This window comes from Eriocheir sinensis, chromosome 3 (assembly GCF_024679095.1).
Source record: "Eriocheir sinensis breed Jianghai 21 chromosome 3, ASM2467909v1, whole genome shotgun sequence".
Classification (NCBI taxonomy): domain Eukaryota; kingdom Metazoa; phylum Arthropoda; class Malacostraca; order Decapoda; family Varunidae; genus Eriocheir; species Eriocheir sinensis.
In genome coordinates this window covers 4,299,940-4,321,493 of record NC_066511.1, presented here as the reverse complement: position 1 = coordinate 4,321,493, position 21,554 = coordinate 4,299,940, and the positions used below count along the sequence as shown (strand labels likewise).

At 40.7% G+C, this 21,554-nt stretch overlaps 1 protein-coding gene across 2 annotated transcripts in view; it reads left to right on the top strand.

Annotated features, from left to right (window-relative positions):
- The window catches only part of LOC127003822 (chromatin assembly factor 1 subunit B-like), a 28,336-nt gene extending 8,436 nt beyond the window's left edge, over positions 1–19,900 (top strand). Inside the window, exons 7-13 of one of the 2 annotated variants that reach the window (XM_050870891.1) lie at positions 707–867; positions 9,486–9,597; positions 9,947–10,116; positions 10,380–10,925; positions 14,523–14,646; positions 18,172–18,277; positions 19,662–19,900. In XM_050870891.1, coding sequence (XP_050726848.1) covers positions 707–867; positions 9,486–9,597; positions 9,947–10,116; positions 10,380–10,925; positions 14,523–14,646; positions 18,172–18,277; positions 19,662–19,696 — 1,254 coding nt within the window. In that variant the 3' untranslated portion in view covers positions 19,697–19,900. The other variant, XM_050870886.1, reaches the window with a different exon arrangement.
- Positions 19,901–21,554: the final 1,654 nt, after the last annotated feature.

The following is a 21,554-nucleotide window of genomic DNA, read 5'->3' as shown; positions in this document are numbered from 1 at the left end:
AAAGTACATAAGAAACTGATCTACTTAGGAGATTAATCTTTTTTTTCTACAACTCACTTAGGTATTAAACCCAGGCCCTTGAGACATGAGGTGGGCACTTTAGTGTCAAGCCAAAGGGTAGCCTACAGCTTAAGCCTGTCATGGTCCTTGTCAGCACCCTGGGCTGTTGCATGGCTTCCCTTCTCCCATTTAGATCAGATTCTTTGTTTGTCACATTTTTTACTGCAACAAGACCCAAGAACCTGAAAATCCCTTCAAGAGACACAAACCCTCAAGTTTCCTACCCCTTACATGGGGAGAAGTATAAAACAGGAATTGATGCCTACCAGTGTAATGGGGGAATGTGCTACTTCTTGAAGCACGTGGGAAATAGATTTACTTGTTTTCCCGGTGAACTGCCAGGGATCCAAACCTGCACACCCAAGTCATGATGTAGACACTCTAGCTTTGAGTAAAGGGCACCCCAGGGAATCCTCTTCTTACATTAATCTCCCTACATAGTCATCATTAATAACTCACTTTTATCAAGTCCCATCAAAATCACCTGATGCACCAGACTTTTCACTTTTGTGGTTCACACTCCAAAACAGAAAAAAAGGATTTCAAGGAGTAATTGCTCCAAAAAGAATAAAGAAAAGAAAATTGAACCAATCTTATTAGTTTCTCACTGTGCTGCACCATAAATTGTCACACTTCCATCTTTCAGACAACAAAATTATTTTATGATGACACACTCAAGTCCTTTTGTCGGCGCTTGAGTTTCTCCCCTGATGGAGAGTTGCTACTTGCTCCTTCTGGGATTGTTGAAGAAGAGAATGGCAAAATCACAAACGTCACCTATGTGTTCTCCCGTCACAACCCAACGAAGTAAGACTTTGCCATCGGTTTTTTTCTTTTCTGGTTTAATGTAGATACCTTTGCGAATTAAAATTGATTGATTGGCTCTAGTACAGGTTGAGGACAGCCATTAAGAACATAAGAACGTAAGGAGTCTGTAAGAGGCCGGTTGGTCTATACAAGGCAGCTCCTGTAATCCTAACCCCACCTTCACTATCCATGCCTTTATCCAACCTCTTCTTGAATGTATTTATGGTATTGGCACCCATGACATAGCTGCCAAGCCTGTTCCATTCATCCACCACTCTATTGATAAACCAATTCTTACCTATGTCTTTGTTGAATCTGAATTTATCTAACATAAAACCATTGCTACGTGTCCTACTTGGTTCTTTTACAACCAAAACCTTATTGACATCCCCTTTATTGAAGCCCTTCATTCATTTGTAGACTTCCATCAGGTCTCCTCGCAACCTTCGCCTTTCTAGAGAGTGTGGATTTAAATGCTTCAGTCTGTCCTCATTAGGCAAGTTTCTCACCCCTTGAATCATATTTGTCATCCTCCTCTGTACAGATTCTACAATAGCCTCCTGAGTTTTGCGCCTGCTTTGTTCTACAGGTATAGCGCTAAACTTGCGGATCGCAAAACTTAGGGTATTGAAAACACTGAAAAAACGCTTATTTGTTCCGACTCGTGGAGAAGCTGACCTTTTTTTCCCCACTTTACTCCCTTGTTATCTCAAAATACATACTGTGTAAAAAGGAAAAAAATGTGGTGAGATTGAAAATTTTGTAAATGGTAGAGTGGATGTGTTGGAAGTGAGTGAAACACATATTCGAGGAACTGGTGTGAGTAATGGTAGAGAGGGTATGTGGGAGGGTGTGCCTGGGGGGGTTGTATGGATGGGGATAGATGAAAAATATAGAGGCAGGAGTAAGGAAGGATGTGCTATTGTGATGTCTGAAAGAGTGTGGAATGGTGTGACAGATTATGGTTGGAAGGGATCAAGAATTGTGTGGGTGAAAGGAAAAGTATGCTAAAGTGGGTGATGGATGTGGTGGGAAAATGGGGGATACCTGGGAAGAATGAAAATGGAGAGTGCCTGGTGGATGTCTGCTGAGAGGGGAATGTTCCTAGCGAACACCTTTCAGCACAAGAATATCCACTGATACACATGGAGGAGGGGAGAAGATAATGAGTAAAAAGGATTGATTGATTATGTGGCAGTAGATGAAAGGCTTAGAAAAGAAATTTGTGACGCGAAGGTAGTAAGAGGAATGTTCGATGGATCTGACCATCTTGCAGTGCTGGCAAAATTAAAGCTGAAAGAAAAGTGGGTGTTTGAAAAGAAAGGTGAAGTAAAAAAGGAAATACTGAAGATAGAAAAGTTACAGGAAAAAAAAAAAAGATGAGTATAACCGTGAAATGGCAGAGGCCTTAAGTGAAAAATGGGAAAGTGTAAAAGATAGTACAAATATTGAAAAAAATTTGGAACATTTAAGGAAATAATGGTAACTACAACAAAAAAAGTGTTAGGGATGAAAGTGGTGAGAGATGGAAAAATAAAAGGAAATTCATGGTGGACAGAAGAGATAAGGAGGATAGTAAAAGAGACGAGGGAACTTTTTAAGAAAACTCAAGAAAGAAATGTGGCTGAACAAGTAAAAAGGGAAAGGAAAAAGAAATATAGAGAATGCAAAATGAAAGAAGTGAAAAATGAAAGAAATGCAGAAAATATCTCAAGTAAAATAAATGAAGTTATGGATGAGAATGGAAAGATGTTGAAAGACGGGGAAGCTGTGAAAGAGAGATGGAGAGAATATTTAAAAAAAACTTAGTGAATTTTGAGGATGGACGTCCAGCAGCTGTAACAGCAGCAGTTTTGAGTAGAGGTAGAGGAGTATATAAAGAAAGAAGTATGACATGAAGAAGCAAATCAGGCAATAAAAAGATAAAAAAATGGAAAGGCAGCTGTAATTGATGGAATCACAGCAGAAATGTTGCAGTGTGGAGGAGATGTAGTTGTTAAATGGATGGTCAAGATAAGTGAAGTAGCATGGGAGGGGGGGGGGGTGCCAGCAGGCTGAACAAAAGCCATCATTGTCCCAGTTTACAAGGGGAAGGGCAGGAGAGGGGAATGTGGGAGCTATAGAGGTATAAGTTTCCTGAGTATACCCGGAAAGGTATATGGAAAAGTCATAATAGAGAGGGTGCAAAGACTTAAGGCGGCATCACACAGGGCAAATTTCGCCCAACTTGTTGCTCGTTTTTGTTGGCTGTTAGGCAAAATTGAACAACGACCAACAAGATTTGGCAGGTCGGGAAGGATGGACAACAGCTGTGACGACAGACTGGTTGGGAGGAAACGGGGTCAAATGACATTCGTGCTATAAGCTGTAAAAAGAAATCGAAAATCAATCCTCGTACATATTTACTCAAATTGTCAACGGTAAAACTCCAAAAACCGACGTACATGTGCTAGTATGTGTTTGTGATTTATTTGTCCACTGTGTAAAGTTATTTATAACACTCAACTGACTGTATGGTGGGTCATCACCGCCCAGCCCCGGGCCTGGGGTTGTTAGATTGGGCGAAAAGTAGTGGATTGGGCGACTTATGAAGGCTACACGCTACTTAACTTTTTAATCCACTACTTGCTACTTAAATTTTGAGTAATTCTGAAATGTATTGGGCTACTTCATGTTGAAATCCGCTACTTATTTATGTGTGAGTAGGTTACTTATCGTCAAAAGAATCTGGCAACCCCGGGGCACCCGGCCAGGCCCCGCCCGGCCCCGCCGCCACCTCTGGGTGGAGTCTGTGCCTGGCGCGAGGTATAAGCAAACTAGCCATGGACGCCCCCAATGCCTCTTCTGGCGCTTCTGCAGTCGTGGCACATGCTTCATTATGTGCAATGCAGCAGCACAATCTTCTAAATCCTCAGTATCCTTCCGATTCATGGTAAAGTGGCTGGAGAGATGCTGCAGGGCGTGGTGTTTGTTGTTGTTGGAGCGCGGCGTCAACACAACAGTTCAGGGTCACAGTGTGATGCACAACATTGTTGGTTGCGATTATCACCAGCAAAAACGAGCAACATGTTGGGAGAAATTTGCCCTGTGTGATGCCAGCTTTACAGAAGAGAAAATCAGTGAAGAACAAGGAGGCTTCAGGAAGGGAAGGGGATGTGTGGATCAGATATTTTACATCAGGATGGTAGTAGAAAAAATAATAGCAAAAGGAAAGAAACTATACGCTGCCTTCATGGATTTGGAAAAAGCTTATGACAGAGTCGATTGAATTGCATTGTGGGATGTTTTAAAGATTTATGGTGTGGGAGGAAAACTGCTCAGTGCAATAAAGTCTTTCTATGAGGATGCATCTGCATGTGTCAAAATTACTGGAGAAACAAGTGAACATTTTGAGATAAAAGTGGGCTTGAGACAGGGGTGTGTCATGTCACCATGGTTGTTCATTATTTATATGGATGGTGTTATTAGAGAAATGAAGGGCAAAGTTGGTGAAGTTGGAGTAAGAATGTTTGATGAGGGAAGGAAGTGGGTACTGAATTCAAAACTGTTTGCTGATGACACAGTGCTCATTGCAGAAAATGAAAGTGACCTACATAATTTGGTCAGTGTTTTTGATAGTGTCTGTAAAAGGAGAAAGCTGAAAGTAAATGTCAACAAAAGTAAAGTGAGGGTGTGTGAGCGAGAGTAGAAGTGAGGTAGATTTTGTATGCCCATATAGAGTGGGAGTTGAATGTGAAAAGGAATGCAAAATAGTTTTGAATGGTGTAGAGGTGGAGGAGGTCAATGAGTTCAAGTACCTTGGATCAGTTATGTGTAAGCATGGTGGTACGGAGGGGGAGATAAGAGAAAGGGCATTGCAAGGAAGTAGGGTGGTAGGGTCTTTGGGACGAATCATGAATGGCAGAAGTCTGAGCATGGAGGTAAAGAGGGATTTGAGAAATAGAATAGTAGTACCAACCCTCACATATGCAAGTGAAACGTGGGCCTGGAATGAAAGTCAGAGGTCTAGGGTGCAAGCAGTGGAAATTAGTTATTGGAGGAGTGCTTGTGGTGTGAGTAGAATGGATGGAATGAGTAATGAAAGTGTGTACGAGCGTTTTGGAATGTGTCACGTAGGTGAAGGGAAGAAGTGTGAAGTGGTGGAAAAAGTGAAGCGACAGACTTTAAAGTGGTTTGGCCACATGGAGCGAATGGAGGAGAATAATATGACCAGAAGGGTGTATGTGAGTGAGATAGAGGGAGGGAATGCTATAGGACGACCTCCAGTGAAATGGAGGGATAGGGTGCAAGAGTACGTTAGGGAGAGGGGGGAAAGATCTTTGAGAAACTTTGAGCAGGCAAGGAGGGAGTGTCTGGATAGAGAAAGTTGGAAGCTATTCTGCCGTGGCCATCCCCTGGTGGGAGCTCCTAGGAGCAGATGTCGATGAAATGATAATGATGATGAGAACGGGTCATTTTGAAGCTGCAGCTGAAGATGGCTGGCTGCCTTACAATTGGCTGACAGTTCTTGTGATTGGCAGAGTCCGATGACGTCATTGACAGCGCTCATCCAATCAGCGGCCTCTAACTATGACAAAATGAAAGCTTTGTGAATCTGGTCAACGTTGATAGTTAAATCATTATAGTTCGTAGCTTTTACCACAGGCCATTAGCGAGCATCCCTGTGAATCTCGCCCCAGCACGTGTGAACACGGTCACCCAACAGCTAGTTTCTCAGGAATTTTGTACAGAGATTCAAAGTTGGCTGCATTTCACGGAAAACTCATCAAAATTTTAGTCAGAAACTAACTAGTGCTAAGTAAAGTTTGAGGATGACTTCAGCACTCCTATTGCTTACGCTCCTTGAGATGAAACCCAGTACCCTGTTTGCATGATTTTTAGCCTGAATGCATTGAGCCCTAGGATGGAGGTCAGCGCTCACTAAAACTTCTTAGTCTCTCTCACACCCAGACTTGCTTAGAGGAGTGTCATTTAAGGAGTAATTGTGTAAGGGGTTATTCCTACCTACACTCAAAATACTACACTTCCCGACATTGAATTCCATCTGCCACTTCCCCGCCCAATCATATAGTCTGTCAAGCTCATCCTGGAGAATGCTAGCGTCCTGGTCTGATTGGATTACTCTACCGATCTTGGTATCATCTGTGAACTTACTGACATCACTACTAATTCCTGTGTCCAAATCATTGATGTAAAAAATAAAAAGTGGTGGACCCAGCACCGACCCCTGTGGGACTCCACTCGTAACACTGCCCCATTCAGATTTTTTACCATTGATTTGTACTCTCTGCTTCCTACCACTAAGCCAAGCCCTAATCCAGATCAAAACTTTCCCTGTAATTTTAGTAATATCCGGTGATGAGGGACTTTGTCGAACACTTTACTGAAATCTAGATACAGTATGTCATAGTTTTCATCTGTCAATCACCTCGATTACTTTAATGTAGAAGGACAACAAGTTAGTAAGGCAAGACCTACCCTTCGTGAACCCATGCTGTGAGTCATGAATTAAACTATACTTCTCTAGATGGTCCTGAATGCTCCCGGCTATAATTGACTCCAGCATTTCACCTACAACTGATGTTAAGCTAATTAGGCGATAATTTGAGGTGGCTGACTTGTCTCCCTTTTTGAAAATCGGCATCACATTAGCTACTTTCCATTGGTTGGGTACATACCCAGAATTTACTGACATCTTAAAGTTTGCCTAATCAAGATACTTTGAGGTGCTATGTGCCTGTACATCAAATAAAAACTGAAGCATATGCTCTCAGTTAGGAATAATTAATGATAGAATGTAGTAATGCTTCCTCTAACCATATAGACAAGGTCCTAACTACCATGGTTATTCATGAAGCAGTCTTTACGGAAGTTCTTGCCTGTTTTAAATTGATAAACCCCTTTGATAAATTTTGTGAAAGTAAGTCACTAGCCCCTCCATGTGTTTTTTATTGATGGGGATCTATTCTAAAAGCCACAATCTGTTGATTGTGATGTGTTACCTGTCTAGTATTCTACTTTATTTGCACATTTGCTTATTGGACCCCCAAAAGTTATCCTTGCACCACATGGGATCTATGGATCACATAACAAAAAAACATGCTACAGAAGAACCAATATTTGTTCTGTTCCCTCCTTAGTCTCAAGATTTTAGTAGTGGTGAAGCAGTGATGGATTTATTGAACCACCAGACAAGCATAGAATCTATTTTCTATTGTCCTACTGTCCTTAAAAACTGTGCTTCCCTGACTGACACCCTGCTTGGTCAAACTCTTTTGTCTCTACCTTTCAACATCTACCTTTCCTTTCTGCTGCTGGAAGTATGCATACATATAGCATGTGCCTAAGATGGGTGAGCATTACAATTCCTCAAACGTCTATCCTGTAGCTTTACTTTCCTATCTTTATAAAGTTTTTTAATCAATCCATAACTGGAAAATTCTTAAGCATCTATCCACTTCTGACTTTCTATTTGATTGCCAGTATGGGTTCTGCGAAGGGCGTTCTACTGGTGATCTTCTTGCCTTCCTAACTGACTCCTGTCATCTTCTCTTAGCCGTTTCAGTGAAACTTTTGCTGTTGCCTTAGACATCTTGAAAGTTTTTGACAGAACCTGGCACAAATACTTGCTTTCTAAACTATCCCCCTACAGATTCTATACCTGTCTATACTTCTATCTCTAGTTTCCTTTCCAGCTGATCTATCTCTTCTGTGGTAGATGGTCACCATCTACCTCCCCTAAACCTATTAACAATGGTGTCCTGCAAGGCTCTCTTCTATCCTCCACTCTCTTTCTGTTATTAACCCTTACATTGCTAAACGCTCGCAGCGAGCGTTAGGCGTATTTGCCGGTGGTGCTAAATGCTCACTGCGAGCTCCAGCCGCACTAAAATCTCCCGCATATGAGAGTGTTCCAACACTATTTCTCACAACACAGGATTACCAATTGAGTGGGTTCTTCACTAAATTTGGTGGAAAATCATATCAGCCCAGTGCGGCAAATCTACGGACGAGTAACTGGTGGATGTTCTTGTCCAATATAGCGGCATTTTTGCATAGCTTCACCTATCACCTGACTAATTCTTTGACCAAATAGTTGTAAATATTCGAGTTGGCAATACAACCTTGCCAGAATCTCAAGGAAAGATGTCCGCAGTTCCCTCAATATGGCTGATCATCCCGCACGCACTGACATAAGTGTTCACATTCATCACTCCCTGAATGTGCATGTACATTCGCAGGAGAGGCATACATAACCAACTCCTATAGATCTGGGCCTCCTCTTTCCAATGGTGTTTTTGGTTTTTAATTGTGATGAATAGTTTTTGAGATACAGAGGTTAAAAGAGATCCCCCATTGGGCTGCCTGACTGCGCCTGAGGGGATAGTCGCGTCCCGTCCCACGTGCAGTGAAAGGGTTAATTAATGATCTTTCCAAGACAAATTGTCTCACCCACTCATATGCCGATGACTCTACTCTGCATTACTCAACATCTTTTGATAAAAGACCCACCCTACAGGAATTAAATGATTCTGGGATGGAGTCTACATAATGCTTAACCTCAGATCTTACTCTCATATCTCAGTGGGGCAGAAGGAACTTAGTGCCCTTCAATGCCTCAAAAACTCAATTTCTCCGTCTGTCAACTCAACACAATCTTCCAAACACATTCTCTATTCTTCGATAACACACAGCTGTCACCCCCTCATACAGTAAACATTTACGGTCTATCCTTAACTCAAAATCTTTACTGGAAACTTCATATCTCCTCTCTCGCTAAATCAGTTTCCTCAAGGTTAGGCATTCTGTACCATCTTCACCAGTTCTTTTTCCCCTCACAGTTGCTTTCCACATACAGGGGCCTTGTCCGCCCTCGTATGGAACATTCATCTCGTGGGGGGGGGTTCTACACACAGAGCCCTCTTGGACAGAGTAGAGTCCAAGGTTCTTTATCTCATTAACTCCCCTCCTCTTACTACCAGTCTTCTACCTCTTAAATTCCGCTGCAAGTGTTGCATCTCTTTCTTCTATCGATATTTTCATGCTGACTGCTCTTCTAAACTTGCTAACTGCATGCCTTTCCCCTCCCACGGCCCTGCTGCACACAACTTTCTACTTGCTCATCCCTGTTCTATCCAAATCCCTTATGCAAGAGTTAACCAGCATCTTCATTCTTTTATCCCTTCTGCTGGTAAACTCTGGAACAGCCTCTCTTCCTCTGTATTTCATCATGGCTATGACTTGAACATATTCAAGAGGAGAGTATCAAGTCACCTCTCTTCCCAAAATTGACTTCTTCTGTCCTCTCGTTGTTTTTTCTTTTGTTCGGAGCAGGGTTTGCAGGCTTTATTGTTTTTATTTTTTGCCGTTGGGTAGCCTCCCTTGCTGTAAAAAAACAAAAAGGTGTTGTGACTTTGGAGAGGATTGGATTCCCTTCTCAGTCTTAAACCTTTTGCTTCACTGAATAACTTTATCCTATGTCATGCTTGCATTTGAGCCAAATGTTCCTTAGTAGTTTCATCTATATCATCTCAGTGCTAGTTGACTTTTCATATTCATGCCTTGATCTGTGAGCTAGTGAACCCATCTTGATTTAGACTGCCATTCTCTTCCAACAGACCAGTTTTGTATCTTCCCACCAAAGACAAGTTCACAATAGCTGTCAGGTTCTGTCCCATACTGTTTGAACTGAAGCCACTACCCCAAGAGGAGGAATCACCACAAGAAAGTGTAAGTTGGGTAATTATGAAGAAAATATATATTCTGTTCAAAAATATATTTTTCATATTCCAAAATAAAAGGAAAATTAAATATAATCAGGATAGACTCACCTCTTACACAGTTTAACTCTAGAACAGCTTTCTTTCCTATTTAGTATGACTCAAACCTTTAAGAGGGAAGTATCATGATGCCTCTCGACCTGTTTTGATGATTTCTTTTCTGCTTCTATTCTATACCATCTTCTTTGCTAAAAAATGAATGTTAAAATGATAGTTCCCTCTAAGCTGTGGTAGTGGTCAATCAGGAATCATATCATTCTATATAACTGATATAATAACCAGATGTCTATCCATTACAGGCTGAGCCCCGTGAGCCATGGGAGGAGCATGCCAACCTCTTCCATCTTCCCTATAGGATGATCTTTGCTGTAGCCACTCAGAACGCTGTCCTCCTCTATGACACCCAACAGCCTGTTCCCTTTGCAAGACTCTCAAACATTCACTACACTCGACTCAGCGACATATCCTGGTGAGTATATACTTAGTAGTAGGCTTCATTTTTTATCTTCTGTTTTAAACAAGACAGACCAATGGCAAATAAATAATAAAAAGATGGCCTTCAGTATGCTGGTCCAATTAAAAAAGATGCCAAAAAAAGCATGATCAAATATACCTACAGATGTTTCTTGATACTCCCATTGATAATGTGATTAGAATCTTCATTAAAACTACAATTTTTATGAATTCAACGTATCTTACAAGCAGTCTCAATAACTTTTATGTTTTTTGTAGGTCATCGGATGGGCGCATACTAGTAGCGTCTTCAACAGATGGCTATTGCTCTTTAGTCTCCTTTGCTAAGGGGGAACTTGGCACTCCGTATATTGGGGGAAAAAATAGGGACTCTGAAAAACATGAATCCGTTATAAGGGATTCTAGTAAAGTTGCTGAACATGAAAGTGCAGAAGATATAGAAATGGAGGATATGAGCAGAAAGCCTCTCAGTGCAGTGCTAGAGCAGTCAGGAAAATGTGAGGAGAAAAGTTTTGGTAGTAACATGCCAGTAGAGCTATCCAAAAAGCAAGGTGAGAACCAGACACCATCCAGGAAAGTACCAGAGGAGTCATGCAGTAAGCAAGAAGAGGAGGGTAGCAAGCCTTCCAGTAACCCAACAGTGGAGCCATCTAAGAAGCAGAAGGATGAGGAGCACAATAGACTCTCTCCCAGCATAGCAGAAAATACTCTTCAAAAGCAGAAGAAAGAGAGCAAAAAGTCATCCTCAGACATAGCACAGGAACCACCCAACAAGCAGATCACAGTCAGGAGGGCAAGAGACAGGTGTGCTTTGCTTCATATAGTTTATATGTCACATAAATGGCATATGCTTACCCTAGTTATGGAGGTATCTGTGCTAAGAGAAAAATTGCCAGGTGGCAGCAGTATTTTGATTTGCATTCTCTTTTCAAAAACAGTGACAGCTGTTTCCTTTTTTTTTTTTTTTTTATGAGAAATTAGACATCAATAATGTGGGTAGCATAACCAATGACCTACTATTTTACTGTTCTTTGGAAATGAGAATGAAAATATTGGTGCTGTTGTGCATTTTTCCCTGAGGACATTTTCATTGTTATATCTTCTGTATAGTTTACTGAATAATATTTTCCTGTTTTGTAAAGCCTTCCTATGCTATATCTCTGATGCCCTGCTCCCTTGCGGGAACTTCCCTCCAGGGGGTGGCCGCAGCAGAAGTGTCTCCATCTCTCCCTGTTCTGGCACTCCCTCTCAGCACACTCAATCCTCCTACTTCCAACTCTCTCAGTCCAATACTCACTCACCATATTGATCCACTTCACAGGTGGTCTTCCCCTTACACCTCTTCACTCATACACACTCTTCACGAATTCATTCTCCCCCATTCTCATCACGTGTCCAAACCATCTCAGTGCACCATGCTTCACCTACTCCACCACTTCACAATCCACTCCTTTCACTGTCACACCCATACCAAACTGCTCATACACACTTTCATTACTTTCTCCATCCCATCCTGAAACACCACATGCACCTCTTACATAACTCATTTCCACTGCACGTATTCTCGATTGCTGTGCTGCATTCCATGTCCACATCTCTGATGCATATGACTAGTTGGCAGGATAATACTGTTCCTTATTCCCCTCTTTAGCTCCATGCTCACACTTCCTTTCATAACTCTCCAATGCACCTCCTACCTGTCTGTCCATCACTGCTCTTTCCCACCTCACCAGGTTCCATACTTCCATCCTTACATAAAACTGACCCTAAATATTTAACTCAGTCACCTCCTCCATTCTTTCCTCCCCTAACCTTATCCTACACTTCATTGTACCCTCTGCTCTAACTCATATGGCTTTGCAAAATCAGTGACCTGCTCTCGACCTCTCAAATCCCATAACCTTACTCTCTCCAGCATTTACTCTCAGCTTTCTCCTTTTACACACCCAGTCAAATCATCCACTATCCTCAGCAGTGTCTCCTCATTCTCTGCTAACAATACTGTGTCATGTGCAAACAGGCTTGCTACCCATAGCTGGGCGTTATCGCGATAAGTTATCGTGATACTTTATCGCTGATAACAAAATCGGATTATCGACCATCCGCTACTTATTTAAATATATATCGGTATCTTTGTTACTTTTGTAACCAAACTAGCGATAATCGCTACTTTTTTTCCGCCTCAGAAAAAAACGTTGTCTCCTTACTGCGCATGCGTGGCCTGGTGTTGTATGAAAAAACTTCGGGGTATGAAATATCTTCGGTGATGAGATTTTATACTTAGATGATGAAAATTAAAACATTAGGTTATTTTTTTATGCTACTAAAAAATCAATATATCAAAGAGAAAAATCATTTAACTTTGCCCCAAAAATGATTATTCACTGCCTCAAATTTGATATTCCATATTCGTTTGTGACTATGCCATGATACTGAAGGCGCCCGGTGTTGTGTTATTTGGTGTCCCATCGTCAAAGCTTTTGTTTACAAACACTGGTCTCTCCTGAACTGCACATGCTCAGACCATTAAGTGTTGACCTGTATAGTCTCACAATGCTTTTTTAACACATTAAGAGTTGCTGGAAAGCTAAATCAAACATACAGTACCACCATCCTCGCTGTTTCTAGAACGAGGATGGTGGTACATATAAATACAACTCGTACAGTGTTGTTCTAGAAACAGCGAGGATGGTGGTAGTGGTACTATATGTCTGATTCAGCCTTCCAGCAACTCTTAATTATGGTTTAAAAGCTTTGTGAGACTGTACAGGTCTACACTTGCTGGTCTGAGCATGCACCGTTCACAAGAGAGCAGTGTTTGTTAACAATTTTTGACGGTAGGGACGCCAAATAACACAACACCGGTTCAGGCATTTCTTGTATTACCGTCCATATGTACGTGTCAACGTGTGGTTTTAAGGTTTTGTAAGTTTCCTAAAATACAGATAATGAAAATTTGAATTCATCAATGTTGTTCTATCTGAAATATCAATATAGTATCGTTTTCGCCTATCGAACTTATCGCTAGCTAGTATCGGAATTGTGGATTTATATCGGGTATTGGTTATCGGTTATCGCCTATATTTGTGTCTCTAGTTAATGAATATCGGTTATCGCTGTTAAGGTTTTTCATTATCAGTTATCGGTTATCGGGAATAAGGTTTTCTGTTATCGTGCCCAGCTATGCTGCTACCAATGACTCCTCTGTACCTTTCACTTTCAGCCTTGGACCTAGCTCCCCCACTTTGGCTTTCATTTCTCTCATACAACCATCAATGTACACATTAAAAAGCCATGGTGACATCACACACCCCTGTCACACACCAACACCAAAACTCTCACTCAACTCACCATTCACGTGTACAGAGGCACTCGCATCCTTATAGAAGGATAGGATTCCCTCCAGAAAATGCCCTCCCTCACCATATATCCTTAGAACATCCCACAACCCCTTCCTACCAACCCTGTCATATGCCTTCTCTAGATCCATGAAAGCAGCAAACAGCTTATCCTTCTCTAGGTATTTTTCAACTAACATTTTCAGTGCAAATATTTGGTCTACACAACCCCTCCCTTTCCTAAAAACCCCTACACTTTTCTCAGTTATTTTCTTCATCCTCTCATTTAAAACTCTACCATACACTTTTCCTGCTACACTGAGTAGACTTATTCCCCTGTTACTATTACAATCACCTCTGCTTCCTTTCCCTTTGTACAGCAGCACAACAATAGCCTTTCTCCAATCCTCTGGCACCTCACTCTGTTCCCATGCTAGGTTACATATTCATAACATCCATTCCACAACTACACCTCCTCCATATTTCAGCATTTCTGCTGTTATGCCATCAGCTCCAGTGGCCTTTCCTACTTTTAACTTCTTCATTGTCTACTCTATCTCACCTCTCTGCACCCTCCCCTGTGGATCTGGCCGCCCTACATTGATCTTTATTCTTACCCTAGTCACTTCTGCTCTCCCTCCCACACTCATTCATTTCAGTTTCAAAGTGCTCCTCATTCCCTATCACAAGCACCCCATCTTTCCTCTTCATGCTACAAATGTCATGTTTTTCTCCCCCATTTCTCTTTTAACTTCTTTCCGGAATTTTTTTTTATTCTGGTATTTTGCTGAAATTTTCCCCACAAAAAAACTCCTCATCCACTCTCTTTACCAACATCTTACTCTCCCTGTACTTTCTCTCCCATCTCCCTCTTGCCTCCTCCGTCACATTTCTAACATTTTCTTGTAGTTCCGTCTTTTCTCCTCAACTGCCTCTTTTATCTCGTCCGTCCTCCACGCACTCCCTTGCTTTCCTTTTCCACATGACCTGTAAAGCCTTGTGCCATGTTATTCATTGTGCATACTGCAGGTAGTGTGACTTTAATGTTAATGTGTACTTCCAGCTCAAAATCCCCGAAGAGGATACCTTTGATCACCTTGTCTGGACCGTCCCTCAAGAATGATGAAAACACACCAGTCTCCAAAGCTGAATCCCTTCCCCCACCCTCTACCAGTGCTGAAATACAGGTCTGACCCCTACCAATGCTAAATGTTTGGATATATGTATATTTTTTTAAATATGTTCATCTGTACCATAGAAAGAGCTTAAGAATGCATGCTATTGTATTCCACTAATGATACGGAAGTTGATGTTATGAACTAGGTTTCCATTAAATATTTTTGCCTAGAAAACTCATCTGAATGGTCACATAACTTTTTTATGCTCCACTCATCTTACTGGGAAGTGCAGTCTTTAATGACGATGATGTTTGTTTTTAACATTTTTATCCTCATAGCGTGTTGCACAAGGAATAATATATACAGTACCCTCTCGAGTTTCGCGCTTGCTTCATTCCGAAGGTATAGCGCTAAACTTGAGGATTGCGAAACTCGAGGTACTGAAATTCGTGAAAAAGCGCTTATTGGTTCCGACCTGTGGAAAAAAATTACTTTCTTTTTTGACTTTACTCCTTTGTTATCACAATTTTTTCGGCTTTACTCCCATGTTATCTCAAAATATGTTCCTTGGTAATAGGCAGCAAATGGGAAGTGAGAACAGGTCATTTTGAAGCTGCGATTGAAGGTGGCTGCCTTACGATTGGCTGGCAGTTCTGAGAACACGTTTGTGATCCATGTGGTGTCATCTGCTAAAGTAAGGGCGGTCGCTCGCGGTCACCCATACGTGGTACAGTTGGACAAACCTATAGCTTCTGGTAGTTTTGTGTGTGTTATGATATAATCTGCTAACTCTTTCAGTTATAAATCATTAAATCACTAATATTATGGTTGACTTTTCAGTGCCTATTGAACGTAAACCACTGCCGCCGCAGACGCAAAATAGCTCACTGAGAGGTTCAACTTGCTTATTGTTTCCATATTTCCCTCACTGCTCACAAAGATCACAATTGGACGAACTACAACAAAACCAGGCAAATTAATACTTTTAGTGCTGTGTGTTCCCACGGCATGCATGCGTGGTGGACAGCAGAATGACTAATTTCAGCGGGGAGATATTTATCGCAACACCGGCCAGTGTAGTGAACCCGACCGTCACTACCATGTGATGTGATGGTGTCAGAGGTATTGCCTTTACAATGGCACCAGTGTAGTGGACTTTTTTCTTCTTCTTTTGACCTGTAATGCTTTATATCGCTTCTTAGGTCCTCTTTCTCCACACTTTTATACTTCACAACATACACTTAGTTACTTCACAGAGCGCACTTATTCACTTCACCCTGAACTTAGGTGTTTTTCTGTCCTTTTCTTTCCTTGATTTTGCTTCTCTATGCCCTTTTGCCATTTTCCACCATTACTTTTCACTGTCGCTGCCATGCATTACAGGTCAAAAGAAGAAGAAGAGGAAAACAACACTGGGAGATCTACAATTTTCATATACTGGAGAAGAAGGTTTTTGGACTGTGGTTCCACAGCATGGGGTGTTCTCTTATCTTGTTAATCAAGTAGTAAGCAAACCAGTTCTGCCAGTCCATTTTACGAGTCTATTGGTGGGCCATCTTCCACTGCTCCTCACTCCTCAACCACTGCCATCGTCTGTTTGTTTACATACAGCCGTGAGGTACCCACTTACCCACAACAGTTTTCCATTCATGCGGACACCCAACAATTAACTCGCTCCAGGTTGGGGATACGAGCAACCGCGGTTGCCCATAGCCCCAATGGTTGGACACCGCCTTTTAAGGCAGCACATATGACGCTGACGGTAGGTAGACACATCCTGTACATTTCAAAGCACCGTGAAACTCGGGGCAGTGATGCACGAAAGTCGGGATGGTAAGAATTTAGGACTAAGCACTAAACACTACGATTGCAAAACTCGGATAGCGCGAAACTCGAGAGGGTACTGTAGTTTATTGGAAACTAGTAATTTTTATTTATTTCATAAGCAGCTCAAGGTGGTCCATTGTCAGAATGAGTCTTATTTTCTTGCTTCTTGAACCTAAAACTAATCTCCTTCCTTCATGCATGTGTATATCTTCACCCTCTTGAAGCTTGTCACATTGTTGCTTTCCTTCTTGCTATTTTGAGGTCAGTGGACACCTGAAAAATTGTTTTTACCATAGCTGGCTGGTGAATTTATAGATGAATTTAATTGATTTAAGTAAGAAAACTTGTAAGTTTCATCCATTTTGACTCAATAGTTTTTGCACAAAAATTTATTTGAAAAAAAAGGTAGATCGTTTGAACTGAATGTTTAGTGAATAATATTGATATTACTTTTCATACTTTGGCATTTACTTATTATATTAAATGCTAAAGTTCCCATATTTAATTTTTGTTTATCTTTTTTTGTGTTGTCTGCAAAAATTGCTTCCTCCATTTTTCACTTTTTTTTTCTTTTTAAGAAATCAATATAAAAGAAAGCAAAACATTTTCCCATATGTTACACATTGGGAAATTTTCCCTATCATTCCTCTATCCTGAGATATCTTCCAAATTTTGATGGCTTGAACAGTAATGTCAATATTACCTTTGGTTTTTAGAAAAATAACTTTTAATGTTGAGGAACGTTTTTTCATGCATATTATGTCATGTAATATAGACACGGAGATGCTACAATGCATTATTAACTATTTTTTATTGATACTTATTGTGTTTGATTGTAATGGCATTTGGCTCCCTTCCACAAATCCCTGACACTAAAATATATTGGGGACTCGCACAATATGACCACACACAGGTGGGGTGTCAGGAAGTGCCACCTCCCTCTTTGTTGCCAAGTTTTTGCACTAAAATCCCCTTGGCTCGTAGTCTTCACTACTGACTCTTCTTTTTCTTGTCATTGCATTGTTCAGTGAATCTCCTGGATTTGAAGTCATTGTAGAGTTCTTTTGGGTGCTCCAAAGCCTCACTGAGAGTGAGGGAGGATGAGAGGGTGTATGGTGTTGCCAATATAATAATAATACCGTATGTTGTTTTGTGAAACATGATACAAAAACTAAATAGAACACACAACAACACATTGTGAACAGTCTTTTTTGATGAGACTTGGTCTGGAGAGGCAGGCGGCCCAGATACACCCACTACATTTTGGATTTTTTAAAGCATTTATAATGGCTGTTATTTTTTATTTTTTTGCCGTGTGACTGCAAAACATGATTTTTCCCAAGCGTTCACTCTCCTTAAATCAATCTATGCTAACTGCTCTTCTAACTTTCTAACTGCAAACCTCCATATCTTCCATGGTCTCACTGCACATGACTATTCAAGCTCAATCCTGTGCTGTTGAACTTCGTGACACAAAAGTTAACCAGTATCTTCATTTTTCATTCCTTTTACTGGCAAACTTTTAAACAGCCATTCTCCCACTCTATTCCTCCAACTCCTCCAACTCTTTCAAGAGGGAAGCATCCAGAAACTTCTCAAACTAAATAAATTATCTATTTGGCATCTTCTTTCTTTGCAAAGGGATTTTTCTGCACTTTTTTTTGCTAGTATAAGAAGTTCAGCATTGTTTATTTTTTTATTTTTTTATTATTATTTTTTTTTTTTTACAGTAGGTTTAATGACAATTTCCTTTCTATTATTTTGTAGGAGAAACCTGAAGACGTGGATGAAGAAGTGAGGAAAAGGTTTGAGGGTGAGTCAGTAACACCTTCCAAAGTATGCAAAAATCTATCTCCATCGAAAACTCCTACAGGTAAAACACCACGTAGAGTCCCTCTTATTACTCTCGCCAGCCCTAAGGGGAAAAAGAGCAGTAGTGAGTGTAGATGAAGATCTTGAGCATCGCTCATAGTACTTATGGATTTCTATAGAATGTCTAGTTTTGTATGCAGGGAAGTTATTGGTTGTCGTTTTGCCTTCAGTATCCTTTTGTAAATATATATACTTTTAAGAATTACTGGGGTATATTAGTCTCCTGTGAGCACTATATAACCCTTGACCTTTAATAAATAGCTGTTTTTCATGTTTTTGGTGATACTATTTACTAATTATTGCTAGGACACTTTGGGAGTGACTATGCTGTATCATATATTAACAGAAAACATACAACAGAACCATTAGATTGCTTGGTAATCAGCATGAAAGTTGCCTTCAACTTTAGTGATGATGTTAAGCAGAACACATTATGTTTGTAATACATTCAACATTGGGATATGCATTTACAATATGATTTAATTAGATAAAGCATATGGCAAAAAGCATTTTCAAATATTCCATCCATGCAACAGTTCTTTGTGCTCTTTAGTAGACAGGGCAGCTCTAAGAGTGGGTAGAGAAAGAGAACTTACTATTGATTTAGGATCAAAGAACAATACTAACATCACAATGCATAAAGAATATAAAAATATATAATTTCCCATAAACATGTAATAACAGTTACTAGTGAAATGGCTTGATGATAGAGATTAAAAAAGTGTTCCAGATTTTCAGGGATAAAATACAAATTAGGAGCAGACATGATGACAAAACACAACCTTTGATCAAATGATGTTTACTACAACTGTTAACCAAGAAAACACACCGCTTTGTAGCTCAGTGGTCTAAAGCTCCGCGCTGCCAGGTATCGTGGCCTGGCGGGCGGAAGTTCGAATCCCGCTCAGGCTGGGATTTTTCCACTGACAAGGGGTGATTACTGTCCCCCCTTGAGCAAGGGGGATGGGGCATATGGTGTGTGAGGTATTTGCAGTACCCAGAGATTGACTGTAAATGAGCTTGCTCTTGTCGGGAGGGTATCAGGCCATGGTGAACTAACTATGGGTGTGCATGCCTACTCACACACACACACACACACAAATGTTAGGTATTTACTAAATGTACACATAAATGTTAGGCATTTACTAAAATTACAAACTAAATTAATAACAGTTCCTACAGTCATATCCCATGGTTATCAGTCACATCACTGCCATGAAACTATTACAACTTTTTTTTTCTTCATCTTCTCCCATTCTTGGGGTTGGATTTGCGATGATCCACTTCCTTCTTTCTTAATCCAGTGCTAATCCTTCCTCTATTTCTAACACTTTCAAGTATTTTTTTTTTTTTTTTTTTTTTTTTTTTTTTTTTTTTTTTCTCAGCCTATAGCACCTGTAGGCTTTCTTCAGGGGCCTAGCTGGTGATCTTCCCAAGCCCGTCATGGTGCAGGCAATTTTTTATAGCGGCGGCAGTTATGCTTGTTGCACTGTTCCTCTTCATGTTCCCCTTGGTCTTCCAGCTGGTCTCCTTGATAAAAAATGGTATAATATAAGCTAAGCTCAGTTTGAAAGAAAGTAGTTATACATACCTTTGTACATTCATTAAATACTTGCAAATTTCTTGTACTGCTTTTTATTCTTAGATTATTACCATTATCATTTGCTAACTAGTTTTATATAACAAGTGATTAAGGAGTAGGGAAGAGTGGTGATGATTTGGACACTTTTTAAAAATATTTTTTTAGAAAAAAAGATGAAGACCAGTGCAAATTTTGTTGATCTCAAAATGTCCCTTCACTATTTGGTTCTACATAGGTTGTTAATACCACACTTGTAGCTATTTCCAGTTTTCTACAGTAGATGATGAAAGTTTCTAAATCGTCTGAACCATCCTTACCTATCGTGATGGTTCAGTCAGAGAGGTGGGATGGTACGGACACTCGCATTATTACTCAGCACAGTCTAAATATCACGTAAGTTTGATTAGCTAATAAGCAAGAAATGATCAATTCCAAAAGATTTGTGTAAGTACAAAAATATCCTCTTTATATTTATTAGAAAAGAATAAAACAAATATATGAAGAATTATGGAATCATGGCCTCCTTACATAAATAAGATATCAACTGCCCGAATTGTCACAAATCAATAAAAAAATAAATGGCTGGTCACACTTGACTTCCAACACGAGAGCCAAGTTTTCATGTTTTACAGCAACACCTTCACCATGCATAGCTGCTCCATCATAATAATGCACAACCTGCGGCTTGCCATGAAGTGAGAGCTTAAGATGCACCCTGAAAATATTACATAGGAAATGCAAAAAAAAAAAAAAATCTGACTTGCATTCAAAAGTACAGTGCTGAGGGAGTGGTTGTCTCGTTTCAGCCAAAGCAACAAAGTTTCACACGTTCACACAAGATCTCGTGACACTCGGTCCCATATATATATATATATATATATATATATATATATATATATATATATATATATATATTATATTTACATAGTGGCCTATTGCGCCAGTAGGCTTCTTCCCGGTGGATCTTGATGGTCGGCCCAAGGTTTCTTCCCGGTGGGGCCTGATGGTCAGCCCAGCTCGTTCTGGCGCAGGCGAGTGTTTATAGTGGCGCCATCTTGCATTGGCTCATGCTGCCCTCCTGGAGCTCATCTTTAATCCTAGAATTTAGAGTCCGGGTTGATAGGTGGTCTTCTGGACAGCATGTGGGTAGTTTTAAGCCACTCGGTGGCGGCTGAAAAATCCCAGCTTGGTGGCACCGGTCGAGGATTGAACTCGTGTCCTCCTGAACGTGGGGCCGTCTCGCTATCTGTTCTGTTTTACAATAAATGTGATGTCTGGACCATCCCACTGTCTGAATCATCACCACTGTCTCCTACTTATTGAACAAATGACAGCTAATGCTAAAAAGAATAGTTTGCATCTTGAAGGTAAGTTTTGTTTACCGTTTACTGTTGATGAGGTTTCAGGTCCTGCTCCACTGCTAGTGCAGTGCTCTGCAGGGCCGTCAACAATATACAGTACCCTCCCGAATTTCACGATATCCGAGTTTCGCGATCCTCGAGTTTCGCGATCCTAAATTCTTACCATCCCGAATTTCACGCATTATCGCCCCGAGTTTTGCGCTGCATTGACATGTAAAATGATGATGTACGGGTCACGTCTACCTACCGTCAGCGTCACGCGCTATTCCTTTAGGCGGTGTCACACTGGCCGTTTTCCTCCAACCGTTGGAGCTACTGGCAACCGCGGTTGCCCG